At 39.5% G+C, this 24,570-nt stretch overlaps 1 protein-coding gene across 3 annotated transcripts in view; it reads right to left on the bottom strand.

Annotated features, from left to right (window-relative positions):
• ldlrad3 (low density lipoprotein receptor class A domain containing 3) overlaps positions 1 to 24,570 on the bottom strand; it is a 245,617-nt gene that overhangs the window by 144,692 nt on the left and 76,355 nt on the right. For all 3 annotated transcript variants that reach the window (XM_062967887.1, XM_008105879.3, XM_008105887.3), the window contains exon 2: positions 22,780 to 22,926. In XM_062967887.1, coding sequence (XP_062823957.1) covers positions 22,780 to 22,926 — 147 coding nt within the window. The remainder of the gene's footprint in view (positions 1 to 22,779; positions 22,927 to 24,570) is intronic.

The following is a 24,570-nucleotide window of genomic DNA, read 5'->3' as shown; positions in this document are numbered from 1 at the left end:
GTTATTCGGGACCCATCTATAGGAGCCAAGTGAGGTGGGGTGGGGGGTGAGTGGACTTCGTGGTGTCCACATGATACACAGGGCTGATTGGCCTACATGCCCAGCAAGGCCACAATGCAGGCTTGCTCTGTGATACTCCAAGTCGGGACATGCTCCAAAGCTTCCCTGAAGCTCCAGAGCCCACCCACACTTTAGGGATGTGTGCCACTATTTATATAGCCATCCCGCTTTCCTTGGGCTTGGGTGGTCTAGGGACAGGGGATGGCACTTACCATTACTGTCCTGTTCTCAGCGAACTGCGGATGGTGGGGTGTGATATTGCCGTGGTTATTGTATGTACGCCTGCTGGCCCGACCACCAGAGCAATCGAGGAGGGAGCGGAGGAAAGTGGGGGACATCCATCAGAAAATTTATATTCTTTGGTCACCGTTGCACCCAGGACAGAACAATTGCAGTAAGGATGGCTGAATTCAGTCCCATTAAGCTGTGTAGACTCTTTCCTGCAACCAGGCCAGCTTGATGCCATGCTGTGACAACACCCTCCTGCTTCTGAGCTGGGCCTAAGGCTGGCCGTGCAGACTCCGATGAGACTGATCGGCATACCCCATCCCAGGGCAGCTCCAGCATATGGGGTATGTATAGATGTGTCCTCAGTTTGCAAATCAGAAAGGTTCCGCTTGGGACACAGGTTCTGTCTTGTAAAATGGGAAGAGTCTGCAACGAATAGGAGCTCTGGGAACAAATACGTGCCTGTCCTACAAACCGCACAACTCACACGTATTAGGTATAAGAGTGATTTGACAATGGAACCAATTGCCTAGTGAGAAGGTGGGCATGTCCTCCTTTGGACATCTTCAAAAAGAGCTGGACAGTTACCTGCTGGTGATAGTCTAGAATAAATGAAAATCCTACATTGAACAGAGGATTAGACCTGATACCCCGTAGGACCCCTTCCAGGTGCATGATTCTATAACTCTTGTGGCCAAGAGTGCCTTTGTCCAAGTTCACTAGGTATGCCACGTGCATTTCTTGAACAAAAAAAAGAACATCTGGCTTCTGCAATATATGTCATGATCATGTGCTAATTAAATCCAGTACATTCTATGTGGGGCTGCTCTTGGGAGTTTTTGGAAGCTACATTGACTGCAAAAATGCAGAGTCCAGACTTTTGTGAAGAAACCACAAAGCAACTGCAGTATCTTGTCTGCAAACTCAATTCAAGGTGCTGGCTTAGATGTACACTGCCTTAAACAATTTGGGTCCAAAAATCTGAAGTTTGACTCCACCCACATGAGCCTTCATCAAAGCCTTATCCCTGTTCCACTTCCTACAAATGGCCAAGACTGTCTTGTTGAATCTGGCCCTTATTATTTAAAACTTGTTTTGAAATTGACTTTTTGACCTGTTCTTCATCATTTTAAAAAACTGATGGCTTATATATATATATATATATATATATATATATATATATATATATATGAAGGCTATTTTAAACAATTTTAATGTATATACTTAGAGGAGCCCCTGTTTGACACACAAGTATTAAATACATTCTTCTAGTAAAAATATCGTAAAGAAGAAATGCATGTTTATTCTAAGAATGATACTAACTGCACTTAAGTATTTGTGTACCTGACAGTAAATTTGTCTAAACTAGAAATTCACAATGTTTTCAACCCCAAGGATCATAACTGGTATTAGCTGGTGGGTGCTGGACATGTATGCACATGGGTATTTTTCCTCCTTTTGTACACACACACCTCAGCATGAGTAGTAAGAAAACAGCTATCTTGAGAGTTTCCTTTTTCCCTCCGGGCAGCTCAGCTAATTGGCTGTAGGAGAACACAGACGGGCTTGAAATTGTCTTCGGAGACTACACGGGAACAGAGAGCTACATGCTCTAAACCCAAGCTGCTCGACATGGTGGTCCTGGAATCATGGGCTGCCCATCCAGGAATGCAAGAAGCATTTTGAGCATTTTCTTGACCTTAGTCTTTTCAATTATCCATTATATTAAGTGTATTGATATTAGGGGAAGGGAGGGAGGGAAGGAGGGAGATAACGTGCCAACATGCATAACTATCGTACTGGGTCCTGGCACACTGGAAAAAAATAACTGCATTATGACCAATGCCCTTCATCTGATAGTTTAAGAAGCAACAATAAATAAATCAATAAATCAATAAATCAACAATAACAAAACATTATTTTGAGATCAATCCTGGAATAAAAACAATGAGAATGCGATATTTAAAATGTTGCTACTTAATTCTCTGGCTTAAAAGAAAAGGGATACTGATGAAGTCTTTGAAAAATGAAATTAGGCCCCAAATGAGAGTGGCATTATGTCTTAAACCTATTTGTCTCACATCTTATGACTTACTCTAGTTACGTGTATGTATTTTCAAACAGGTAAAAACTAATCCTGCATGGGGAATAATTGTTATGTCCATGAAGAAGCCCACATGCCACCTTTTTATAAAGCAAGAGAAAGGTGCTTTTCTCCTTCTCCAGAAGCTATTCTCTGGTGTGGTAAATAGTACAGTGTGTCACACCACAGGATATGAACTGGGTTTAAATCTGGAACAATACTGTACTATGTGGCAACAAGCCTTCACAAGTCTTGTACAACAAAATAACAAACTAATATAATAATAATAATAATAATAATAATAATAATAATAATAATAATAATAATAATCTTTATTTCTATTCCACTCTATTTCCTTGAAGGGACTCAGGGCGGATTCCAACAAACAATAGCATACATTCAATGCCTTCATAAAACAGATGGATATTGGCTTAAAATCCCAACAATCCCAACTAATGACAGAAATGAAATGAACATAGCATAATTGGTCATATTTAGTCATAGCTTCATATTCACACATTCTGCATTGAAATATTAAATCATACACAATTTGAAAATATCCCTCATATTCCCATCCAAAAAGCAAATCTTGAGGCACCATTTTACTATGGCATTGTAAATAATACAATGTAAATAGTGAAGAGTAGAATCATCACACTGGCAATGAAGGTCCACATAGTTAAAGTGATGATATTCCCCGTAGTAACCTATGGATGCAAGAGCTGGACCACAAGGAAAGCTGAGTGAAGGAAGATAGATGCTTTTGATCTGTGGTGTGTCTGAGAGTGCTTTGGGTGGCAAGAAGATCCAATCAGTCCATACTCCAGGAAATAATGCCCAGCTGCTCACTGGAGGGAAGGATATTAGAGGCAAAGATGAAATAATTTGGCTACATAATGAGAAGTCAGGAAAGCTTGGAAAAGATCATGATGCTTGGGAAAATGGAAGGAAAAAGGAAGAGGGGCCGACCATGGACAAGGTGGCTGGATGGTATCCTTGAAGTGTCTGGCTTGACTTTGAAGGAGCAAGAGATGACTTACTGCACAGTCCGATGCCTGTCAGGTAGCAGTGAGAAACACTCTTCAGAGGTTCTGTTCACCTTCCCAGCAAGTCACTCAAATCTACTTACGGTGCTGCTTATCTAAAAATAGGTGAAATATTTTGGTATCTCAGGGGGGTGTCAATGTTTTAAACCTGTGGTATTTATAAAATGCTTCTAGTACTTTGTACCACCAACCACGCAAATGCAATTTGAATTTTTTTAAAAAACTTCCTTGGTTGCATTGGTCTCCAAAACTCCACATAAAAAGAAATCTTCAACAGATACCTCACGAAACAAGCAATATCACAAGTTCAGAGATATCTGTTCTGTCATCCAATTGTATTGAATATGGTATACAATTTTCAATCTCTTAATAATTCATCTTCAATATAGTATGAGATTTTAGGAATGAAGTCAGTGTTATAAGAACACGACCGCTGAAAGTTTTTACTGCCTCTCCTCCAAGCATAAAATCGACTACTGTTGCCCTGCATAGGCAATTCTGTAACTAAAGAGAAATGATGTTTCAGTAGTGTTTCCATTCTTTGCATATTACTGTAAGAAAGCCACAGTGGCATCTTTTACTTCCTTATGGTTTTTTGAAAAAAACTGATGCCCTTTCCCTTTAGGTGTGGGTTGTTTCCAAGTGTCATTCAGTTTAGTGGGTGCCAAGGAATTCTTAAGGAGGATTTTATTGCAAATGACACATTGCTCACTTGGACGTTCTGTACCCAATAGGAACAAATCCTAAAAACAGAGATGATCCAACTTATCCCCCCCCCCCCCCCCCCACACACACACAAAAAGAAAAATTTTAATCCTTCACATTCAATCCTATTACTAGTTAGTATCTTCCCTTGTTGACCATAGGTATTAGGGTCATCTTCCATCACAGTTTTGCCCTAAAATGAATAAAATAATCAAACAGAGATCAGATTCCAGGCTGATTCAATATGGGCAAAAAAAAATTCTAAAATCCTTGGATTTTTTATTTGCTGAACTGCAATTGAAGAACATCTTCTTGAGTCTCATCAGATCCAGATGATAGTGTCTTAGTACAGCTAGAACTAGAAGCTGAACATGCTATATTTTTGGCATCTAAAATTCTATTTTGAGCTAATTATCCATGGTATTAATAGCTTACTGGACTGTATTGTCAGTACTGCACACCTGAGAGCAATAGGTGTAGCATAAAATAGATATTACGGAAACTGTTAGAATTGATCATCTGTATACAACAACAACAACAACAACAACAACAACAAACTTTATTTATATCCTGCTCCATTTCCCCATGGGGACTCAGGGAAGCTTACAGCAAGGATAGGCAAATATTCAATGCCATACAATACAATAAATTAAGCAATACAATTAAATAATATAAAACAATTAATCATATAAAGCAATAACAAAAAAATCAATAAAACATATTAAACAGTATCAATAAGAACAGTATTAAGAGCCACGTACAGCATCAGAACATACAGGCTGTAAGTTACACAGTTACAGCAGCACTGAACCACAAGCATGAGTTGCAATTGAAAGGATAAGGACCCTGAACTGAATTGAATAAAGAGAGTAGTGGTATGCTAATGTTTATAACACAGAGAACCTTATGGATATTGCTAGAAAAGCAATTAGGTATCAATAAGACAGTTTAGGACAACCAAGTGTAATACAGCAGTATGAGTGTTGGAATATTATTGGAGACAAGAGTTCAAATTCCTATCTGGCTATTGAAACCTACTGCGTGATTGGGCATGTTGCAATATGACAACCTTAGAAAAAGGCAAGGGCAACCCCCCTCTGAACACCTTTTGCAAAAAAAAAAACACAAAAAAAACCAATAGAACCAACATATGTCAGAAGTGATTTGAAGGTGCATATTGTTAGAGAGGATACCTTCAGGTATTTACTAGGTCCTCTAACAAGGCTGTATGCAACTTCTGACAGAACTGTATCACAAGATCCCCTGAAGAATGTAGAAAATTCTCAGAGAGGACATATTTCATAGGATGAGGACAGGTGAAATCATGGGTACTGGTCCCATTGTTATGGAAGTCACACTGTAAACCACTAAACCAAATATAACAGGGTACACATGTAAAAAAATTCTCAAAAACTGGGTGTTATACATTTTATTAGGGTCAGAACTGTAGTGCCCCCAGCAACACCACCACATCGCTTTCAGCCTTTTCAGTCTAATCAGATTGAAATATGAGAAGTGTGTCAAGATAGGTATAATATCCTTATAGTTTATGGTTATGATTGCTCTGTTTCTGGATTATATACTTGCACAGCTTCTAAAATAATTTGTTTGTTTCCTTTATGAGTTTCCCTATAGCTAAAGCTCTCAGGTTGATCTGCTTGATGAAACATTGCAGTAACAACAGTAGCAAAACCAATAAACATAATTTAAAAACACAGCAGTAAAAACACAACATATTAAAAGCTGAAGATAACCATCAGACCAGTTGAGAAGGGCAATTTTAAAACATATCCTTGAGAAAGCATCATGGGGAGTTAAGCAGGCAATTTGGCAGGAATGTAAAAGTGAAATTCCAGTAAGTTTAAAGATATTTCAGTGTAGCAAGTGCTGTGAAATGAGTGTTCATGTGATGTTCTGCCACACAAATCTTATGCTGGGCACATCAAAGCAACATGCACAGTTTTGCATTGTTGCCATTGTTTTCTATCAAGACAATGAATGGAAAAATCTTCTAAAAGGTCAGTTTTGTACTTTGTAAGTACTTACTGATCCAACTTTGTAATTTGAGGCAAAAGGGTGCCTTTTATCAGTTAGTTGATACACACACAGTCTATGAATTTACCTGGACAATGGCAGCTTTTTGTTAGTGACCCATGCAATGCCATCTTCTGTCTAGATCACTAAATAGTCAATAGACTGCTGTTTCAAACTCCTGACTAGCATCCAGTATAGAATATAAGTCCAAACGTTTCAGTTAACAAACGATATCAAGTCAAGACTTTAAAATATCTTCTGTTCACTTCGTTAAATTGTTTTACATGCTTACAACCCACATGTAGTCTATTTAAATCACTTTACATAATCATCAACCGATTCCATTTATTTGATTTTATGCCACCTTAAGATCCCATGATATAGGGCAGGATTTAAATATTTTAAATAAGCAATTACATTGCATCATCCTGAATATCTCGTCATAAAGGCAATAGTATAATATTCAGTCCACAGACTGGGTCAACACCATAACAGTGTCTGATTTTACCCTCTCCTTTAAAAAGAAAAGCATAATATCTTAGATATATATTAGTATGGAAGACAGTGAAGTCTGCAGAAAGATGACTTGCATAATGTCAGCTAAATCTTAACAACTGATCAAGCTCACTTAACAGGGAGCTTACCTAAAATCTGAAATCCAAAAATTAAACCACCAGTCTTTTCCAGATTTTGCTGGTTGGATTCCATTTCTTACTTTTTCTGGTTGGATTCTATTTCTCACTAGTTGGATTCCATTTCTTACTTTTTTCATTACAAGATGAACACTTATACAAGAGACATACAAAGAATCACAGAATAACAGAATTGGAAGACCTTGTGGGCCATCCAGTCCAATCCTTGCTAAGAAGCAGGAAAATCACATTCAAAGCACCCCCCAACAGATGGCCATCTGGTTTCTGTTTAAAAGTCTCCAAAGAAGGAGCCTCCACCACACTCCGGGGCAGAGAGTGCCACTGTTGAACAGCTCTCACAGTGAGAAAGTTCTTGCTAATGTTCAGGTGGAATCTCCTTTCCTGTAGTTTGAAGCCATTGTTCTGCATGCTAGACTCCAGGGCAGCAGAAAACAAGCTTGCTCCCTTCCTCCTATGGCTTCTTCTCAAATATTTGCACTTGACCATCATGTCTCCTCTCAGCCTTCTCTTCTGTAGGCTAAACATGCCCAGCTCTTTAAGCAACTCCTCATAGGGCTTGTTCTCCAGACCCTTGATCATTTACATAAAAAGGTTCATGTCACCAAAGCTCTATCTGTTATTCAGGAAATGGAATGTTGGTGGACAGGAAAAGAGATTTAAAGATGGGCTTAATGCTAACCTTAAAAACTGTGGCATAGACATTGAGAACTGGGTGGCCCTGGCCCTCGGGTGCTCTATCTGGAGGTCAGCTGTGACCACCAGTGCAGTGGAATTTGAAGAGGCACGAATGGAGGGTGAATGGGAGAAATGTGCCAAGAGGAAGGCGTGTCAAGCCAACCCTGACCACGACCACCTTACACCTGGAAATGGATGCCCTCAGACATAGGCCAAAATCTTATATGGCATAGCACAGCATAACACTTGTAGTTTTAAAAGGGCTTTAGCCTTCTCTGTCAAGAAGCGTGGGTGCCTCACCAAACTACATTTCCCATGATTCCATAGCATTGAGCCATAGAATTTGAAGTGGTGTCAAACTGCACTAATTATACAGTGTAGATGCATCCCTAGTACCTCTATCATTTGTCCAATCAAAATTAATAGGGTTTGCTATTTATTATTCATGGCTTTACATATCAAGACAAAGTCTGGGTAAGTATTCCCTGCAGATACAGTAGAGCCTCACTTATCCAACACTCACTTATCCAAGGTTCTGGATTATCCATTATCCATTTTTGTAGTCAATGTTTTCAATATATCATGATATTTTGGTGCTAAATTCGTAAATACAGTAATTACAACATAACATTACTGCGTATTAAACTACTTTTTCTGTCAAATTTGTTGTATAACATGATGTTTTGGTGCTTAATTTGTAAAATCATAACCTAATTTGATGTTTAATAGGCTTTTCCTTAATCCCTCCTTATTATTCAAGATATTCGCTTATCCAAGGTTCTGCTGGCCCATTTAGCTTGGATAAGTGAGACTCTACTATATAGGGATATGGATACTATACTTTGCTTTCTACAATTGTAAGTGCTTCAGCTTTAAACAAATAAGAACAATGAAATCATGGAATGGGGGGGGGGCAGATGAGCTGTTAATTTTGTGTGGCATGATAGGGAAGGCTGCATATTCTCCTTGCTCCTTCCCTACTGCTGAATTAGTACAAACCTAGATAGATCATTGGTTTGACTCAATTTCCAAATATAAGGCTTCATATGTTTATTGATGTGACATCTGTTCCAGTGATCTGTTTCTTTGGAATTTAAAAGTCATAGCAATTTGTATCAGTGGGGATAAAATCATTTTCTGCTTTTCTTCACTGTGTACCCTAAGGCAACACTAAGCACAGAAAATAATATCAACAAAAAATTCTACCCACTAAGTGCAAAGGCACAGAGACAGCATCTGGCTTGTAAAGGCCTTTCCGTCCTCCCCTGCCCTGCAGAATAACAGGCCCAAAGGAAAATCACCATAGAGCGGCAGGCACAGAAACAGAACAGTAATATATAATCCAGGTCAGAAGTCATCACAGAAGGCAGCATATGGAGTGTGTGTTTCCCGTCCATATCTTAAAGCATTCCCCTATCCCTATTCCAAAGATCAGAGGTTTTACACATTGATGACTAATGTCTGACTCTGGTTGATGATCTCTCCTTGCAGCTGGACTTTTTCCAGGCTAGAGTTGCAGGGGAAAGGGAAAGTAGACATATTTATTTATTTACAGCATTTATATCCCGCCCTTCTCACCCGGGGGGACTCAGGGCGGCTTACAACAGTTGGCAACATTTAATGAACATAATATTAAAACAAAAACAGTACATATAATCAATTAAAACTATAAAAATACATCATTAAAATACATCATAACAATTAAAACATATGTAAATTAGATCCATTTCTCTAAAATCCTCATGCTTCAGCCTTCAATCGGACCATGTTGACGTTATCGTATTACTCGTTAAAAGCTTGTGCACACAGCCATGTTTTCACAGCCTTTCTGAAACCCAGAAGAGTTGGGGCTTGTCGGATATTTGTGGTGAGGGTGCTCCACAGCCACCACCGAGAAGGCCCTGTTCCTCGTTCCCACCAGCCGCGCCTGCGAGGCAGGCGGGACCAAGAGCAGGCCCTCTCCAGATGATCTTAGGGATCTAGCTGGCTCATATGAGGAGATACGTTCGGATAAGTAAATTGGGCCAGAACCGTTTAGGGCTTTATAGGTCAAGACCAGCACTTTGAATTGGGCTTGGTAGCATATCGGCAGCCAGTGGAGCTGGCTTAGCAGGGGGGTGGTACGCTCCCGGTATGCCGCCCCAGTTATTAATCTGGCTGCCGCCCGTTGTACTAGTTGGAGCTTCCGGGCCATCTTCAAAGGCAACCCCATGTAGAGAGCGTTGCAGTAATCCAAAATCCTAGACATAGACATAGACCAAAATCCTATATGGGCACAGCACAGCATAACAGCATTGGAAGCAAAACCAAGTTACTCCTTTCCTCTCTACAGCACCAACTGTTTAGCTGCTTATCCCGTGCCCTCAGTAATTCAGTGGGTGATGGACAGTGTGAGCTAGGAGATCAGAAATAGCCCGATGCAGACCAATGCAGATCTGACATAACTAGAGGCCAACAGTAAACAGAGGTTGGATGGGCATCTTCCATGACTGTTTCAAAATTCATATTTCTGCATGGTAAGGGCCATGAGTCTTCCAACTCATATGTGATGGCATCATCCACACATGATCCATTCAGGTCCTTTGGAGATCTTAGTGGATGATGTCATGCACAGACATAGCTAGACATTTTGATCTCCCTGGTTTTCTATCAGTCACTGAAAAGCCATGGAAGAGTGGTAATGGCTAGAGAATGGCTTTGTTGCAGAGTTTAGAAGAGAACATTAATCTTCCCACCAACAAAAAGACCTTGGGACATAAGTGATAGACTTAAACGTATGTATATAACTAACATGACCATTTATTTGCAGAACTCTGGAGCTTTTTTCCTCTGGCTGCAACCACTTCAGATATTCCAGTTACACAAGCAGAACATATCAGCAGGATTCTAGCCAATATTTTTTAATATGAACATTAAAGATCCAGTTTCTAGAAATAAAGCCAACTTGATTTTCATATCCTAAGTTCAATTTCCAGTGAAGACATGCTCAGATCCTTCCCTTCTCATACACCAAATACTGTAAAGTGTACTAAAAGCAACTTTAAGATAATTGAGAGTACTCCAGGTATTATTTTTTCTGTGGTTTAGTTGTACTAGTAACCTATAGGTCCAGTGGACACAAAGAGCAAAGATAAATGAAGCCTGTCATTGGGTGTCACTCTTGATTTACAGAAACATTTATAAAAGCATGTAGAACTTGCAGGAAAAGTGTTGTTTTTTTAAATCCCAAAGTTGGGGGAAGAGTAAGGATTACAATCAGAAATGTCTGGGTACTTGCTACAGCTTTAATTTTGGCTCCTGTCATGTTAGGCAGTAAGTCCACATGATGTGCCATACTTTGAAAATGCACCATCTGCTACTTGTTAGCTGACAAAAACAGCAACTTACCAATTCTCCAAGTAGCTGTTGCTCATTAGCTGACAAAAGCCACTTCCAATGTTCATATATTATGAGATTATTTTGGACAGATGAATCTTACATTTGATGAGGAAAGAGGGATTAAAGTGGAGAAAAACACAGAAAATAAAGCAAAATTAAATATGGCAGCATGATCAAGATCAACTTCCAGTGAAGCTAATGAAGAGATTCACTATCAAATGACAGTTGTAAACTGTGGCTGGGGCCCTGGTCTAAACAGCAAATAAATGCTCCCTGCTGTTTCAAAGCTATGGTTAACAAATATTAAAAAATAAATGTGTGTAACACTGCAGGCTGAACAATCCCTTGTTCAGCAATCAAAAATATCCACATGGATGGTTGAAATAGTCACACCTTTGCTTTCTAAGGATTCAATGTGTCTGTCATCAGTGATAGTCTGGATGAGAGGTAATAAGTTGAAGGTAAATCCAGACCAAACAGAGGTGCTCCTGGTCAGTCGAAAGGAAGATCAGGGTGTAGGATTACAGTCTGTGCTGGACGGGATCACAATCCCCCTGACGACACAGGTTCGCAGTCTGGGGATGATCCTGGACTCATCACTGAACCTGGAACCCCAGTTGTTGGCAATGGCAAGGAGCACCTTCGTATAACTAAAACTTGTGCACAAACTGTGCCCATATCTTGAGATGCCAGATCTGGCCATGGTAGTCCACACCTTGGTTACTTCCCATTTGGACTACTGCGACGCTCTCTACGTGGGGCTGCCTTTAAAGATAGTTTGGAAGCTGCAACTTGTACTGTAAAGGGACAACTCCCATGCTGCAGCAGCTCCACTGGCTGCCAATCTGCTTCTGGGCTGAAAACAAAGTACTGGTCACTACCTATAATGGTTCGGGACCAGACTATTTGTATACAAATCGGCTCAAGCATTGCTATCTGCGGAGGAGGCCTTGCTCTCAGTCCCACCCCCGTCTCAAGCACGGCAGGTGGGAATGAGAGGAGGGCCTTCTCTGTGATCTCTCCCCACCTCTGGAACTCCCTCCCAAAAGAACTAAAAACTGTCCCCTCTCCCCCCGCCCCTCCCCACCTTCAAAAGGTTGCTAAAAACCCATCAATGCACTCTGGCATATGGAGAGAGGAAAACTGACACATTTCAACTTAACTCCTTGCCTAGATATGTTAAATCTTGTCTAGATACTGGAACTGATTTCAGCCTGTTGGTTGTTGAAAATCATCTCATCTCCTATAAAGTTTTAATTGTTAGTTTTAAAAGTTTTATCCAGTGATAAATTATACTATGTTTTTATGTCTGCATGGGTTAAGTTTTTATGTTAGGTTAATTTTGTCTGTTATTAAGTTTAAAGTTAGACCACTTATATTGCTTGATGTGATCTGTTTTGATGTAATTTGTTTCTATGCTTTTCTTCGTTGGCACTGAATGTTTGCCATATATGCTGGAAACCACCCCGAGTCCCTTCAGGGAGATAGGGTGCTCTACAAATTTATTATTACATCATCATCATCATCATCATCATCATCATCATCATCATCAATATAAACCTTGTTCCATACACAAAATTCTTTGAAATATTGTGTATAAAATTAGTTTCAGGCTATCTAAATATGCATATACGCCCCCACCCCCCAAGAAACATAGCTGTAGAGACTGTACCTCTTTTTAGACCCATGCCTGTCCAGCATGAATGACAGCAAAGTGCCTAGAATGAACGTGGCCAGAAAGAACTTTAGAAAGCAGAAAGTTCAGTCTCTTTAGTTTCCTCATTCTATCCTACAAGTAATCTCTGCTTGTACTGTAGAAGAATAACAGCAAGCATTTCAGGTCAAGCCTTTTCCTCCTCCCACATGCAGCTTTCATAAGATTAAAAGGAAAACCTAATCACCAGGGTTATACACTCTTCACAACTCTGTTAGCTATTAGAAGACACCTCAATCTCTGCTTGATACAAAGGAGATCTAGATATATACAAGAAATGTCAAATTTACACAAGATCAAGGAAAAAGTAGAGAATTCCACAGGGATTTAAAGATACATACTCAGGACCATGTCATATGAATCAGCCATATGCACAGATACTATCCATTTTAATCATCCTTCAGGGGATTTGTTTGTTTCTTGCTGTCCTGTGAAATTCCATTCCATTCCATTCAGCTAAAGAGAGATAGCTACCCTGGAGTATATAAAATTGTATACTCCAAAAATTATTACTCTCTTCCTCATGCTACTAGAAATTGGGGAAATCCAATGAAACTGGACGATGAGAGATTCCGAACACACACAAAAATAAATGTCTATTGAAATGGTATACAGTGGAAAACAGTAGAAGTTACTACTGAAAGACAGAGGTAGTTTTAAAAGTGAATTGGAAAAAAACATGGGACAGAAGGCCCATCAGTCATCTCCAGGATCAAAGTCAGAATACACCTCAGTATTAGTTGCTGCAGTGTGCTGCAGTCATCTCATGCATGTGGGCTTCCCATAGATAACTGGTTGCCCACTGGGAACAGGGAAAGTTGGGGTAGATAAGCCTTTGATCTGATCCAGCATGGTACTATGGATTGCCATTTCAAAGATAAAACACTGGGTATATTAATTGCAAAATTCCACAACTCACTTGATTGCTTTATGCCAAGACCTTGAATCTAATTAGCCAAATGAACCAACCCTAGAAAGGAGAGAATTACCAGAATTATGGTAGCGAAAGACTGTTAGGTATTATAATAAATACAAAAAGAGGGTGTGTTCTAATTACTAAACTATTAAAATCAAAACACTGTTTAAGTGCAAGTATGACTTGCTGTCTAGACGGATCTTTCTCTCAGTCCTGTTTATTGCCGATTCTCTTATATGAAAAAAATGTTTGTGAAAAATCTACTTGGAAAAACTATGAACTATGAAAACTATGAAAAATAATGGGGTTTGCATACAGACCAAGGTGGCATCTACACTGTAGATTTAATGCAATTTGATTCCACTTTAAATGGCATGGCTCAATGCTACAGAAACCTGGCAATTGTAGTTTTACAAGGTCTTCAGCATTCCCTGCAAAAGAGTGTTGGTGCCTCATCAAACTACAACTCCTAGGATTCCATAACATTGAGCCTTAGCAGTTAAACTGTATTAAATCTGCAGTATAGATGTACCCAAGAACAAAGGAACTTTAAATTGCTTTATGCTACAGTTATCTGGAGTAATTCACATTTTATCTTTGAATTCTAGGTAGGTTGATATCTACAGAGGGAATTTCTTTCTTTTTCTTTTGCCACAAACCAGAAGTGTGTGCTCCAGATGGGAAGATGTACCATTGCAATTGAGAAGTGCATGAAGAAAAGGAAAACATGCAACATATTTTTCCTGCTTTTGCATAATGCTCAAAGCTACTTCATATGCAAAAGAGTGTCCTGGGCACTTCAGTTCAACAGAATTGCCAGCCAAGGACCAATTAGTTCAGGCATTCAAAACAGAAATCTATAGTTATGTTGCCTTTTTCAGCATGATGGCTACACACTACTTTCCTTTGGAGGTCATGGAGCAGATTTTCAGCAGCCAATTACCTAAAGGGAGAAAAATCTGCAGGGGATCAAGCCAGTTAATACAAAGGTAATATCTGACTGGATTTCACATTGCCTTAAGGAGATACATGTGAAAACACAGTAGAACAAGATTAAGAAGAATTATCCTAATTACCATGTTAAGAACTACAGTCTTCCAGATTTGTCTAGAACTGGTGAGCCTCATTAATCTCATAGCATCAGATGATTTTTTTAAATTACTGACAATAATTTTTTTGGTGAAAAATCCATAATGTTGCATGTTGCAGATTTAGCTCTTGTGGTCTTTACCTTAATTACCTCTCCATTACACAATTGCAAAGCACTCATCTGCCTTTAAAAAGCGTTTGGAAGCTAGAGCTATGCAAAATGAAGCACAAAATGAAGTGTATCACTGGCCCTATGCTAACTACATTGCCTTCAATTTTTCCCAAGCTTGATTTAAGGTGTGGCTTTGACATATGAAACATAAAAGATAGTGACCAGGACATCTGAAAGACCACTTTCTCCCATAATTTGAGATCCTCAAGTAAGGTCCTGTTGAATCTCTCATTACTACAACAAGCTAGTAAGTGGGAGTGTGCATATCAGAGCTTTCAGTGGTTGTGGAATTCCTTCCCAAGGGAAACCAGACTACCTCTGTCCCTTTTGAACCTCTAGCAGGGAGGCAAGACTGCATTACTTTGTAAGCCTTTTAGTACAGTGGGGCCTTGATCTCTGCTGGGGTTTGGTTCCAAGATCCTCAATAAATGCCCTAATCTGTGGATATTCAAGAGCCATTGTATACAATGATATAATAAAATAGTGTCCCTTATATAAATTGACAAAGCTGAGGTTTGCTTTTTGTAATACTTTAGGAATATTTTGAAGTCATAGATAGTTAAATCCATGGAAGCAAAATTTGTGGATACAAAGGGCCAACTGTAATATACCATATATACTAATGTATAAGTCAATCTCACATCTGTGAAGGGCAGGCTTTGCGGGCAAAATTATCCATTTTGATATGACCAATGGATAAGTCAATGGTCATTTCACAGAGAAGGAAAAGCACAAGAGCTTGCTCCAGGCACCAGCACTGCCTCACGGGGGCAGCTGCCACTTCACACTGCCAGAAGCAGTGCTACAGTGGAGAGAGTAGAGGGCATGCTACTTCTTTTAGATTCTCCCAGGATGGCTGTTTACCACTCTACTCAGAGATTGATCCTTTTTAAAAAAATAAAAGTTATGGCACCGTTCTTACACTGCCTTGTGAATATGTTGACACAGGCTTTTTGGCTCAATGTTTTGATGAAAATTTCAAAAACCTATAAATAATTATATACAATAAATAAATACAAAACGGAGAAATGTCAACACTGATTGAACTTTGATTAAGGAAGTCCCGTCGTCCCTATGTCTCTGATCAGTTCTGGACAATGTCCCTCAAGGATTCATATAGAGCACCGCTGAGCTTTACATTATCATATGTGCACTTGACCTTTGCCCAGCCTGGCTATGGAAATTAAGCTGAGATGACCCTTTATTTTGCTGAAGCACTGGTTTAAAACTACTCTATAAGAAGGATGATACCACTATCTTTGAAAATTGTGGTTTCTTATAAAAGAATAGCCACTGTCCCAATTTTGAATATTGCAAAATTACAGTATAAGCAAGTGTTAAATCTGACTCTCTTAAATAAGTTTGCTATAGATACTGTAGCATTCTTTAGAGAAATCATCTGTGGGTGTGGAACACGGAATCATTGAACCCCATTTCTGTTAAAAATACAGTGCAGAGGCTAAGATCCTAAGCTAGAAGCTAGAACAGATAAGGAAATGAATATCCTGAATCTCTTGAATTCATACAATGCATAGGTGGCATGTAAGAACTGTGCTCAATATTCCAGTAACTGGTCTCTTTATTTGAAATCCTAGGTCCTGGATCTGATACTTATTTTGGAAATGGAGGTGACATGAATGGTACAAAAGAATGGCTGGGCAGTATGTGGTGACATCCCAAATATGGACTATTTTTACCCACTGGAGCCCCATCACAAAGATTTCTAATTTTACAGGCATTTTGGGTTTGTTTGTTTTGTTTTGTGGTATGTTCCATTGGATTGATTTAGCTGATGTTATTTGTGTCAGTCTTCTCCCTTTCGGAAGGCAAGAAAAGCTCATTTTACATTGGGGAAGACATTCTATAAAGGAACAAAAAGAAAATATTCATCCTTTCAGAGATATTTGCAACTCGAAATGTATCAGCACAGACTCTTCTGTTTCCTTGGCCTCACCTGTCAACTACAGGGCAGTACAGGAAATGAATCACCTGCTCCCAAGTTGTTCTTCTTTCAAGTCAATTTTAAATTTATTCATGAGACCTGTTAAGTTAGCAGACCAAGAAAGGGAAAGATGGAAAGAAAGGATGATTATCTCTGTGGGGTGAAGGAAAGATGACCTAGCTAAAACTGTTTATAATCTAGTCCAACTAGAAAAGAAAGTGGGAAAGGGTGCATCACACTGCTGAAATGCCAGCTAACAATCCCAAGACTTAATCCAATACAACTGAAAGTCCAACAAATTCCTCATTTGCCTTGCAGACAATTTTATGGTCCAGAAGGTAGAAGAGGCAACAAGAGGATCAGCAACTCTTGATCTAATCTTAACAAATGTGGAAGACCTGATCAATACAGTTGAAGTGGTTGGATCCTTAGGGGCAAGTGACCATGTGCTCCTGGAGTTTGCAATACAAAGGAATGCTGAAACTAAGACAAGTCAAACACGCATTCTCGACTTTAAGAGAGCTGACTTCCAAAAAATGAAGGAATTACTGAGCGGCATTCCATGGATGCCAATATTAATAAACAAGGGAGTTAAGGATGGATGGGAGTTTTTCAAAAGTGAAATACTCAAGGCGCAAATGCAAACAGTGCCAACAAAGAAGAAAAATAAGACAAGTGCAAAGAAGCCAGAATGGATGTCCAAAGAACTTCTAACTGAGCTAAAGCTCAAAAGTGACATGCACAAGAAGTGGAAAAGGGGAGAAATCACCAAAGAAGAATTCAAACGTATAGCCAACACCTGTAGGGAAAAGGTTCGCAAGGCTAAAGAACAAAATGAGCTCAGGCTTGCCAGGGACATAAAAAACAACAAAAAAGGCTTTTTTGCTTACGTTGGTAGAAAAAGGAAGAAAAAGGAGGCGATAGGGCCTCTGCAAGGAGAAGATGGGGTGATGGCGACAGGGGACAAGGAAAAGGCAGAACTGCTCAATGCCTTCTTTGCCTCGGTCTTCTCACAAAAAGAAAGCCATCTTCAACCTCAGCAACATGGAATGGACGAAGGATTGGGGGAAATCCAACCCCAAATAGAGAAACAAGCTGTCCAGGAACACCTGGCCTCTCTAAACGAATTCAAGTCCCCAGGGCCAGATCAGCTACATCCAAGAGTATTGAAGGAATTAGCGGAAGTTATTTCAGAACCATTAGCAATTATCTTCGAGAGTTCTTGGAGAACGGGAGAAGTCCCAGCAGATTGGAGGAGGGCGAATGTGGTCCCTATCTTCAAGAAGGGAAAAAAGAACGACCCAAACAATTACCGTCCGGTCAGCCTCACATCGATACCAGGCAAGATTCTGGAAAAGATCGTCAAGGAAGTGGTCTGCGAACACTTAGAAACAAATGCGGTCATTGCTAATAGTCAACACGGATTTACCAAAAACAAGTCATGCCAGACTAATCTGATCTCTTTTTTCGATAGAGTTACGAGTTGGGTCGATACAGGGAATGCTGTGGATGTAGCCTACCTGGATTTCAGTAAGGCCTTCGACAAAGTCCCCCACGACCTTCTGGCAAATAAACTAGTAAAATGTGGGCTAGAAAAAACTACGGTTAGGTGGATCTGCAATTGGCTAAGCGAACGAATCCAAAGGGTGCTCACCAATGCGTCATCTTCATCATGGAAAGAAGTGACAAGTGGAGTGCCGCAGGGCTCCGTCCTGGGCCCGGTTCTGTTCAACATCTTTATTAACGACTTAGACGAAGGGTTAGAAGGCACGATCATCAAGTTTGCAGATGACACAAAACTGGGAGGGATAGCTAACACTCCAGAAGACAGGAGCAGAATTCAAAACGATCTTGACAGACTAGAGAAATGGGCCAAAACTAACAAAATGAAGTTCAACAGGGACAAATGCAAGATACTTCATTTCAGCAGAAAAAATGGAAATCAAAGATACAGAATGGGGGACGCCTGGCTTGACAGCAGTGTGTGCGAAAAAGACCTTGGAGTCCTCGTGGACAACAAGTTAAACATGAGCCAACAATGTGATGCAGCAGCTAAAAAAGCCAACGGGATTCTGGCCTGCATCAATAGGGGAATAGCGTCTAGATCCAGGGAAGTCATGCTCCCCCTCTATTCTGCCTTGGTCAGACCACACCTGGAATACTGCGTCCAATTCTGGGCACCACAGTTGAAGGGAGATGTTGACAAGCTGGAAAGCATCCAGAGGAGGGCGACTAAAATGATTAAGGGTCTGGAGAACAAGCCCTATGAGGAGCGGCTTAAAGAGCTGGGCATGTTTAGCCTGCAGAAGAGAAGGCTGAGAGGAGACATGATAGCCATGTACAAATACGTGAAGGGAAGTCATAGGGAGGAGGGAGCAAGCTTGTTTTCTCCTGCCCTGCAGACTAGGACAGGGAACAATGGCTTCAAACTACAGGAAAGGAGATTCCACCTGAACATCAGGAAGAACTTCCTCACTGTGAGGGCTGTTCAACAGTGGAACTCTCTCCCCCGGGCTGTGGTGGAGGCTCCTTCCTTGGAAGCTTTTAAGCAGAGGCTGGATGGCCATCTGTCGGGGGTGCTTTGAATGCAATTTCCTGCTTCTTGGCAGGGGGTTGGACTGGATGGCCCATGAGGTCTCTTCCAACTCTACTATTCTCTGATTCTATGAAGAAAAAAGTTTTATTAACATAGGCTTTGCAGCTCTTTAAATTTTATTGGCAGTTACTGCATTCATTACCACCCGAATCTTACTGGATTGATTTTATTTGCCATGACAAAATAATATCCTAAACAGAGACGGTGGTCATTTACTGACTACTGCCATCACATTCATAAGTTCTGCCAAGTAACACTTCATTAATTGCCCCTTTTCAATCTTGAAGAAGTGGAGAATGACAGATATTGAAGTGAAAAAGAGAATAATAACATGAAAATGAATAGAGGAGTCTCTTTAGTGATAAGTTTTTATTTACATGCATAATTCTATTCAATTAGGCAGATTTTGGTGTTGACGAGGAAAAACAAAATAGCACCTAATTTTGGGCAGAGCTGATCATCTCTGGTTCCATAATGACAATTCCAGCACAGCTAATTCAAGATGCAATTATGAGCTGAAAAGGAAATTCAAGCCAATCTTGGCTGCTAATGTTTATTCTTCATTGTCAAACTGTGGGACTACACAACTTTAGGCAATTAAAACTAGAAAAGAGGAGTGTTTTAATGGCATTGTTTTGATGTAAATACTAAATAGCCAGTACAGACATTAAAGAAAAGATCTTTGCAAAGTACATGACATTTATTGGATCTGTGGCTTCCTCTTGCAAAAAATGAAATTAAAAGGGGAACACACAATATATATGACAATTAAATGTAGGAAATTCTAAACTGAAATTGCACTTCAAATGGGAATATTTTTAAACTCTTAAATTCAGTCGTCACATGTTCAGATAATTTGCTCCTAGCAAGAACCGCAGGCAGCTTACGCTTTATGGCCTGATTGTAAAGTTTGCTGTGCCAGCAAACATGAGTTCTAAGAATAGCAGAATATTATTGGCTATGCCAGTGCACTTTCACAAGAACTTGATGTTACACTGGTAACTCATATATATATTACAGTTGGCAGAACATATCAACCAAATATTCAGAACAGATTTTTCTAATTAAAAAAAGCAGTTCCTTTGCTTTGAAGTGATATTATAATATACTTTTTTAAAGGGAAATTACGTTTGAGCAGAAAAAGCAAGAGACTTCTCTCAAACATATGGAAGCTGTCAATCAAGACTTCACTCTTCATTAAACAGATTCATGATGTCTTTGTCACAGAAGAATAAAAAGATGCCAGAGGATGTGTGTGTATTGTATGTGTGTGTGTATATGTGTGTGTGTGTGTGTATGTGTGTGTGTGTATGGAGAATTCTCTGCTGTATAGAGTCTCTGAAGCAGAGAATCTTAAGAATTGTAGCATTATGAGGGTCCAAACCTTTGCTCGGTGCCGGATCTCCGGGAGGGCTGGGCCAGGAGAGAGGGAGGCCAGGAAGACACTGGGTGGTGAGGGCCCGGGAAAGGATAGGAACAGGAGGGGGCAGGGCCTGGGTCATCCTCAGGTTGTCCTCCCTGCATAAGGACAAGGTTGCTCATCCCATCCCTATGCTGGGAGGAAGGTGGGACATGCGGCGACGGCCCCAATCCTCCTTCCCATCCTCTTCCCTTGATCCTTGGGCTGTCCTATTGGCATTATGTTGGGAGGAGGGCGAGACAGGTGGTGACTAGCATGCTCCAAAGGGCTCTCAGCCATCACGTGCCTTCCTTGATTCGTCCTCTCAGTATAAGGATGGGGTTGCTCACACTGTCCTTATGCTGGGAGGAGAGTGAGACACACAGTGGCTGAGAGCACTCCAGAGAGCTCTCAGTTGCTATATGCCTTCCTCCTCCATATTTTTGGAATAATGGTGTGATGGTCCATCATATCCTTATAACAAGAGGACAGGAAAAATGAAGAGGGCCTGAGGTAAGTGACGGCATCCAGCCCCCGGGACCTATTTGCCCATGCATGAGATAAAGTATTTCCAGCAGGTTCAAACAAGGGAATTGAACAGTTCAATACATTATAACTTTCCTACTTAATACAATATAATGTAATTGTATAAACATAGCATTATATTCTATATTAGATCAGTAGAACAAGAATGAAAGGGAAGAAAAATGTGAAGACCCAAACTGATGCAAGTTATAAAATCCATTTACCTATATGTAATAAGTAAAACTTGAAGACACACAACAACAACAACAACAACAACAACAACAACAACAACAACAACAACAACAACAACAGGTCTGCTAGAGTTTTGGGTTTATATCAGTGATGAGTCAAGTTCAAGTGTCATTCCCATACATCCAGTTGCTGTGCAATTGTTTGATTCTGAACACACTTCTGAAATTTAAAACATACATTCAGTATGATTCTTCCCTCAACTCCATCAGCTTCCCTTTTCCCTTATCTGACTGCAGCAGAAGCTGAAAGTTTCTGTACAAAGTTTGGTGCCTTGAGCATTTCATTGGAAGCATGCCAGAAACCAAGAGGATGGAATTTTCAAGATACATGAATCCTAATTTTACCCAGCAGACCTTGTAAAAACGTTTGAGCCAAGGCTCTTTTATGACAGTGACATACCTGAGCTACATCTAAGATGGAAGAACAGTACTCATTTTGTAATGCCAAGCAAGACATTTTATTCAAATGACTTTTAATTTATTTTTATTCAAATGAATTCCAGGTTATCCAAAGGCTGGATCTGTACTACCATATAATCCAGTATCTGATCTCAGATTATCTGATTTGAACCAAACTATATGAGTCTACATTGCCATATAATCAAATTCTAATCAGATAACCTGGGATCAGAAACCAGATTATATGGCAGTGTAGATGGGGACAAAGAATCTGTGAAGCACTACTGATGGAACATTCTTCTTTGATGTTTAGTTTATTCAATCTGCAATGCTGCACTCAAGTAGCACCTGCACATTCAGTAACCTAGAAGAAAACGCCAACTCCCAAATTAATTTTGGAAATTAAAATGGAACACAGGTAGAGTGGAAAAGAAGGCATATTTACTGAAAATAACCCAGAGCATTGTGCATCTCATCCTTTCTTATCTGAATGAGCGAGACGTAGACTGGATCTACACTGCCATATAATGCAGTGTCAGAATGCAGATTAACTGCAGTGTAGACTCATATAATCCAATTCAGTGCAGTTAATCTACATTCTAAAACTGCATTATATGGCAGTGTAGATCCAACCATAGTTTTAACTGTAGTTTAACCATGGCGTTGATCCTGAACATGAACAAGTTATACGTTTTGAATTTTTAGAATATACAACATTCTATGTTTCTTGGGAGAAAGGAAAAAGATAAACAGAATAAAATGTCATACCACTAATGAAGAAATGAACAGTCAATCTAATTCAATAAGCCATTGCCAAAGGACATATATTGGAATACCAATCTCCAAAACTGATTCTGATTTATGCTCCTGAGGCTTTCTCGTCAGGGTGTGAAATAAAAAGTACAGACACTCACGGCATTCCTTCTCGTCACTTTCGTCAAAGCAGTCTGGTAGCCCATCACACTGCCATGCACCTGGGATACAACGTCCATTACTACACATGAAGTTTCCAGGAATATTGCATTCATTTGTAAAGTTATTCCAAGGCAGCAGTTGGCACTCTGCAATTACAAACAAATTACACAATGTTTACATCTGCAGAAATTATTTTCATTGATGAAACATTACAACGTGCAAAGAGTTAGCAAAAGAAACAAACCCAACAATATGAAAATATTAGGTTGGCTTAGTTTCAAGCAATATTGAAATATTTTTCCTTTCTCCTATGTTCAACAGGATGCTTTTACATACAGATAAAACAGAATTGTCCCTTTTCCATTATCAGAGGTCTTTGTTGGATCAAAAGCTTTCGCACAAACAGAAAGACACCCATAAGGCCAACTATGTTTGTCTTTAATTCTGTTTTACCAGAGGACCAAGGAATTCTGATTAAAACCAAAAGCAGGTCTGAATACCTGATGACTTCTGTTTTCAAAGGGAAAGTTGCCACTGTTTGTTTGCCTTGACATGCCTTGCTGCAACTGAAGTAACGGGACAGCAAAAAGCACAGACTCTCTTCCATGGGAGTTTCCTTCAGGAGGAGAGAATCCAACAAGTCTAGCAACCTTTCTGTTTTGTATCCAACAAGGACACTATCTTAATTGTTAACTAGATACAAGCAGATAGATAACTGAATAATCCAATTTGGATGTTTCACTCAAAATCTTATTTTGTGGAATAACAACCCAAGGTTCAACTATATCTCCAATTAAAAGCATCTTAAGGAGGAAAGCATGGAAAGACTGTTACTTAAAGTACCAGAAAGATAATGTTCATTTGAATTGCAAGTGGGCCTAAGATGACCTTAGATAATTTGCAAGGTCCTTTCCTGAATCAAGAGTTATAACCCCTTCTGCCTCAAAGTGCACCATGATGATAAACATTAGAAAAGACTTAAATGTTGCACTTCAAAACAGATTCCCCAAAGTTTACTTATAGCTTTTACGATAATTTTATAGTGATATAAATGTTTAATGCCTGTTAAGTCAGCTTTGAGTCAGCAACCCCCCCCCCCCCCACACACACACACACACGAATTCCAGAAACAGCAGGGGCAACAAGTTTATTTAAGAGATGAAGTGAGTCTCCACTTTTCAGCATCCTAAACACTTTGGATACTGGAAAAAAATGGACTACATCCGTAACAGTGAATGTTATTTGTAAAATGGATTTTCTTCTTCAATGTCTTTAAGTTGCAATACCTTTCAGTTACTAACTGCAAAGTTTAGATCAATCCCTTTGTTTCCGTTCTACAGATTTAAGACTGCTATACACACAACATTTTTCTCATACGGAGACAGTGTTACTTCTTCTTAAGTTGCCTGGTTTAGTGTGAACAATTTACAAATGCATATTTCATCACAAGTGCTTACTATGTTCCAATAACTAGTGATGAAAGTAGAATGGCCAATTTTATGTACAACAATCACATGTAGCTCTACAACTTCTTTCCAATGATTTTCATTGTTGAAACTTAGTATGAATGTATTTCTGAGATCTTACTAAACTTTGCTTTGAAATCTCACATCAGAATTAGATATCTATGCTTTTAGAAAATCTTGAAAATCACTACATTTTGTGGTTCTTCAAGGTAATTGTAAAACCTCATTCATTGTGATGTAAAGCTCACCATCAAGCACTGTATACTATTACTATCATTATCCTCATCTAGAGCTTTAAAACCATTTAAAATAGATTAATTAAAA

The sequence above is a fragment of the Anolis carolinensis genome, chromosome 1, assembly GCF_035594765.1.
Source record: "Anolis carolinensis isolate JA03-04 chromosome 1, rAnoCar3.1.pri, whole genome shotgun sequence".
Classification (NCBI taxonomy): domain Eukaryota; kingdom Metazoa; phylum Chordata; class Lepidosauria; order Squamata; family Dactyloidae; genus Anolis; species Anolis carolinensis.
This window is presented reverse-complemented; position numbering and strand designations above follow the sequence as displayed.